This window comes from Physcomitrium patens, chromosome 19, assembly GCF_059467195.1.
Source record: "Physcomitrium patens ecotype Gransden chromosome 19, ASM5946719v1, whole genome shotgun sequence".
Lineage (NCBI taxonomy): Eukaryota > Viridiplantae > Streptophyta > Bryopsida > Funariales > Funariaceae > Physcomitrium > Physcomitrium patens.
Window position 1 is genome coordinate 4,864,903 of NC_143428.1, and position 5,746 is coordinate 4,870,648.

The following is a 5,746-nucleotide window of genomic DNA, read 5'->3' on the forward strand; positions in this document are numbered from 1 at the left end:
AGCTTACAACCACAATATCCAACAACCCGCTGGTTCCGATCTCATACAGCACTCGCCAGTTCCCACATACAATGCTCATTCCGAATCCTACATTGCACTGTTGCCCGTCACCACACATTCATTGTCCATTGTCCATTGTCCACCGGGAAGTAGAGCGGTCCAAAACATCAGAGTTCCCCGTTCTGAACAACGCCTGCTACTCGCTCACTCACTACCCTCGGCCGCTCAAATCTCCGCGACTGACAATGCAAATCATGAATGCACAGGTGCTCCTTGCTCCGACTGCATTCGTTGCTTTCAGCGAACAAAGCTGCACGACACGATTCCATTGCCTGTCCATGCGATGTTCATTGCGTGCACCGTGGACCACCGGTTCTACAATACCACCATGTTCCCGGCTTCCCCCCATCGCCTCAAAACCTAATCCCACACTGCGTTTGTGACACGACAACGAGGTGATGAAAGCAAACCCATGGACACGCTCCATGACACAGGTTCCACGAAAGACCCAGTCGAGGGAGCTGGGACAGCGGCCTGAATGACCTGTCGCCCTGCTGCCACAACACGACGCATCACAAGACTCAGAGGATGGCAACTTCCCCCCGAGACAATACAGACCCAGACACTAGGACTGCAAACGGACGCCCATGCTCGTTCTTTTCTCACAGAATCCGGGATTTGGACCAAAACTTTTATTAACCAAATTTTACACTCTCGGCGTGCCCTCATCGTTACCCAGTCCTAGCCATCCCTTCCCGTCACCACCTTCTGTACATCAGTCAGCTTATTTGAATCAACAAATGCCTACTAGTAACCTCCTCAACATCCAGCCGAGAGTCGCCTCATGGCTCGCGATGCCTCCTGACGCAGCGCTCCGCTGCTTGGGCGCAGTTTGCCCCAGCCCCTGCCCCATTGGTCATTGACAACTAAATCCGTCTCGCGTCGCACCGCAGCTCCGAACCGGGCGCTTGGGGGCGGCTACGCTAATCCACGTCGGCGTCGCTACGAAACCGTCGAGGTGCTTCGACACTTCGACGGTCGTACCGATCAGTCGCCGAGCCCGAACCCACCCTCCCAAACGCGCTCCGCTCCCGCGAGAGCTCACTGTGAGGGAGTCTTCAAACCAATTTTCTCGGCGATCCTCGACGCGTCCCTCTTGACGGCCTTCGCAGCCTCTATCCCCACCTCCTTCAATCCTTGCGCCGTTTCCTTCGTCTTCTCTGGGATGTCCTTCGTCATGTCCTTCGCGGTGTCCATCTCCCTGTTCACCGCGTCCTTCACCTTGTCCACCACGCCCGCGCCCTCCTCTTTGGCTTCGTATGCCTTGTTCTGTGCAGTTCCCGAAGCCGATCGCGCGGTGTCCTTGGCATTCTCGGTCGCTCTTCCCGCGGACTCCTTCGTTTGGCCGGTCACGTCGCTGGACACTTCCTTCGCCTTGTCCGCCACGTTGCTGGCCGTCTCCTTGGCATTCTCTTTCAGCTCTCCGGCCTTGTCCGACATGCTGCCGGCCACGTCCTTCGCCTTGTCAGCCGCGCTGCTGGCCGCATCCTTGGCATTCTCCTTCAGCTCTCCGGCCTTGTCGCTGGCCTGGTCGGTCTTCTCCTGGGCGTACTCCTTGCTCTTCTGGGCCGCATCCCCTGCCTCCACCTTGGCTCTATCGAAGGTCTGCGTCCCATCGGCGAAGAGCCGTCGCAGAATGCTCTGGGCAGGGGCGGTCCCCAACGCCGGAGCAGTTGCCCGGGCTGCGGTCGCGGGCCCTGCGAAATGCTGCCCCGCCACCTGAAACCAGAAACCGTCGCCTCGTTAGCTCTGTTACGCAAGCCAGCATTCAGGCTTCGCTGTGCACGACCTAACCTAGACGTACGGTTTTCAAGCTGATGCTCGGTCTTAAACTGATCAGACTGGATTACTAGAATCCACCTCTTCCGCGCACGCACCTACACACAAGCGCCCATCTCTGCCACACACTACTGCCCCGAAGCCAGCTGATGCTAAACTCCTGCGACAAAGAATGACCGCTGGTACCAACACGCACGCCCCCGACTTCATGACCAAAGCCGGCTGTAGCACCCTCGATTATCGTGAGTCCACCCGACCCGACCCGACTGACCCTTGGCACCACAATTTCTCTCAAATATCAATGCGGCCGGACAACACAGACAGACGCAGGGCAAAAAGCACTTCACGCCGCACAACCAACGATAGCCAATAGCAGACAGCACAATCTCTACGACCACCCACTTGCAGACCGTCCCTCCGGGCCCTAGTCGTTGTTCGTGCGGACGGACGTTTCACCAGCCATTGCATTCGCAGCGGGTTTCGGCGAAATACGCCGACCGCATATTCACGTGATGCATCCAGCAAACCACCTACCACCCCACTCCATGTTGTGTACCTGTGCCACTGCGCTCCTGTGAAGAAGTCTCAACAGGCTGGTTCCCCTCGTGGCTGCCATGGCGCTCCGATGGATTGATCCGAAACTCGCCTCGACACTTTTGGGCTCCCCCAAAAACTCTGCACGGGCGGCCTCGTGAGCTGAGCACCGAAACACTGGAATACGAGTCTAAACTGATCAAGAGCTAGAGAGCGCGAGAATGTCCGATGAGGCGTGCTAAGAAACCGATTGGCGCTGCACGAATTCGAGATGATAAGTCAGTTGCGAGACGGCCCTGGAGGTTGTTGGCGAGAGCGAGAATTTGAGGTCAAGCAGTTGCCCATGGGGAGGGGGGGCTGTGAACGAGGTGGAAGAGCGACACACCAAGAAAGACAAGTGTCACCCATGAGAGCCACCGCGACACGTGTGCTGATCCCACGTGTCAGCACAGCGCCAGTCCGAGGGGGCTCTTCCTCGCGTACCGCTCCATACCATGGTGCGTCTGAACTTGGGTTTAGGGTGAGGTCGAGCTTAACGTGGCGCCCGGCCTAGCTCCTGCACTTCCAAATTCGGGGACTATTTCCGTCAGAATTGTGAGTGGGTAAGATCGCGGCGAAGGGTTGTGGACACGTGTTGGGGTCCTCTCTCGGAACACCCCGTTCTGAACGATCTGCTCTTCGCTTCATCGCGGAGGCAGATGTCCAGTCATGCTGGGGGGATGTCAAATTGAAGAAGTTCGACGGACGCAGAGCTGATGCACCTGAAGATTCAAGTGATTCTCCGGATTACAAAGTTTTCTGTGATCGGACGTGATCCGATTCAGGCAACTGAAGGAGAAGCTGTAATTTGAATGTATGAAGGTTGTTTGTGCCCGAAAATGCCACGTTCAGGGGTGGACGGTCGCATGGAGCACTGGAATGCGATGCGGTGAAGGTGTGGGACAACGTGGCCATATGATGTCGATTGCAAGTCGAGCCGTTTCTTTGCAGATCCGATTTCAAAACCGGTGGCGACAGCGTGATTGCGAGACTCCGTGACTGGACGTTTGAGCATGAAGTGTATAGCAGACCGCGATCCTGAATGAAAACATTGATTACCGAGGCTTTATTCAACCAACTGGATTGTCTTGAATCGGTTGCTGCGTCTTGGCGATGTTGCCCGTCCGTGCACCAGCCTTCGATGGGGAGGCGCAATGGTGCAGGAAGGGGAAATAATAAAAGCACACGAAAAGGAGAACGTGTCGCAAGTCTTGTTCTGGCATCACTCATCGTCGCCTAAGAGATTCGAACTCTTGCGGGGAGACCCCATGTACTTAGCAGGCACACGCCTTAACCACTCGGCCAAAGCGACACAGGATGTTCCCATTATCTTTTTTGTGGTACTTAACTAAGCACAACCATAGGCCCTCCCCAGTCTCCCGCTTGTGCCGGTTCATGTCAGAATGCGCTCTGTCCATCGCAGTCTGCTAGATAGAATGGCAGGGTGTTCATCCACAAGTAGACTGGCGCCCAGCTGGGCGTTCAGGACGAAAACCCAACCGCGCTCAGCCTCGAGACGGGGAGCCCTGCCGATGTGGGTCGTCCCAGCGGGTGGTCTTTATCTTCGGCTGTGGTGGACGACACTCACCGGATGTATGCACCGCAGGACACCAGAAAACATATCCCGTTCAACTATGCCATTCTACTTCTTCCCACTGTGACGCAAGGCCAACCAGACTCAAATCCAACAGAAAGTTTGAAGCCAAAAAGGATTTCTTTACTATTTCTAGTAGACTGCGATGGACAGAGCGCATTCTGACATGAACCGGTACAAGTGGGAGACTGGGGAGGGCCTATGGTTGAGCTTAGATAAGTACCACAAAAAAAATCTTAAAGAAATATTTTTAAAATATAAAAATAAACATTTAAAGAAATGAAAATAATCTTTAAAAAAAAATACTAGAAATAAAAACTTTCAAAAAAACTTTCAAAAAAACAAAAACAACAACAACAACAACAACAACAACAATAACAAATCCTAAAGAAATATTAAAAATAAAAAATCTAAATAAATTCTAAATAAATTCTAACCAAATATTAATTTAATCCTAATCAAAATTCTAATGAACCTTAATCAAATCCTAGGTCAAATCCTAAACCAATCCTAATAAATCCTTAATCAATTCCTAAATTTTAAACAAATCTTAACAATCCTATAGAAAATTAAAATTTCAATGTCTAATATTTGAACTATTGGTTTTGACTCAAAATTTGTATATCTTATAACAACTAAGTAAGCAATAAACAAAAAAAAAATTGAAGAAGATTACACATTCCAATAGTAAGCAAAGCTCTCAAAACCTCTTGGTTGTTGGCCACCTTTCTTTTCCAATTTAAATATTGATCTTTCAACATCATTTTTTCTTTATTGAACCATTCAATTATTCAAAAATTAGATTGTATGTAGATATTAAAGTATTAATTTCTCTCATCAAATTTTTCTTTAATCCAATAAGCAGATATTGCTAGATCTTGGAATCACTCATTGACCCTAAATCTCAAATTTTTGAGACCATAATCCACAAAAATCTTCATATGCTTCAATTTAATTGCTTGATTGACCTCAAATTTTCACACATATTCATTACAAGTACAAAAAAAAACTATCAAAATTTCACTTATAAATGTGCTATGAAATTCACAAAACCTTCAAGTTTATAAACTTATTTTTATTTCTCAAAATCTAAACACACAAAGCACATCACTAACTTTGAAAATTCTTCTAAACCTCAATATTAATTTAAATGATATGAAACTAAATTTTAAAAATCTCTTTTCAAGTCTACTTTCAAATCTCACTCTTTAATCTGCAAAAGAATCCCAAAGTTGCCATAGGAGCTTAGTTTTGTACCTTATGGCTTGATTTTGACTTTGATTGGCAACTAATTCTTTCTCGATATTAATTCTTGTCTTTTAAAGGTACTTTTTGTTAAATTCAACTTCTAATTTCTTAAATATGCTTATATTCTTTATTTTTTTAATCTATTTTTTAAAAAAAATTATTTATGGCTCTTCAAAGTAAATAGAATCTAATTTCATAAAAGACAATTTTAATACTAATAGATTTTATTATTTTCCTATCATTTATCTATGTTTTTTTACTATAATTTTTTAATTAGGCTCTTCTATAATAAAATAATTTCTTTTTTCTTTCATCTAGTGGATGTGTTATTACATAACAATGTCACAAACAAGGTTTTGGAATATTGTAACATATATGGTGGCTAAACATTATCATTGTTGTGAAGTTATAAATTTGGTCTCTACTACCCATCCTCAATCACTTTCTTCAAATGTGGCCATAAAGACTTTTAAGAATGAATTTAGATTATAA

The 5,746-nt window shown here is 47.3% G+C and overlaps 1 protein-coding gene and 1 non-coding gene across 2 annotated transcripts; both read right to left on the minus strand.

The window, feature by feature from the left end:
• Positions 1–654: 654 nt before the first annotated feature.
• LOC141044522 (uncharacterized) lies at positions 655–2,658 on the minus strand. Its single transcript, XM_090244635.1, has 2 exons — positions 2,396–2,658; positions 655–1,779 (listed from the first exon to the last, which is right to left on the minus strand). Exons 1-2 carry the CDS (start codon positions 2,453–2,455, stop codon positions 1,102–1,104), a joined length of 738 nt encoding a protein of 245 aa, XP_090100761.1. The 5' UTR covers positions 2,456–2,658; the 3' UTR covers positions 655–1,101.
• Positions 2,659–3,642: 984 nt separating this feature from the next.
• TRNAS-GCU (transfer RNA serine (anticodon GCU)) lies at positions 3,643–3,724 on the minus strand. Its single transcript has one exon. It is a non-coding gene; the product is annotated as a tRNA-Ser (tRNA).
• Positions 3,725–5,746: the final 2,022 nt, after the last annotated feature.

Bases quoted from the DNA above. Each gene is read 5' to 3' on its own strand.
- LOC141044522 (XM_090244635.1), bottom strand. From the start codon at position 2,455: ATGGCAGCCACGAGGGGAACCAGCCTGTTGAGACTTCTTCACAGGAGC. The intron at 1,780-2,395 runs GTACACAACATG...TTCTGGTTTCAG, and splicing joins ACAGGAGCGCAGTGGCACAG to GTGGCGGGGCAGCATTTCGC.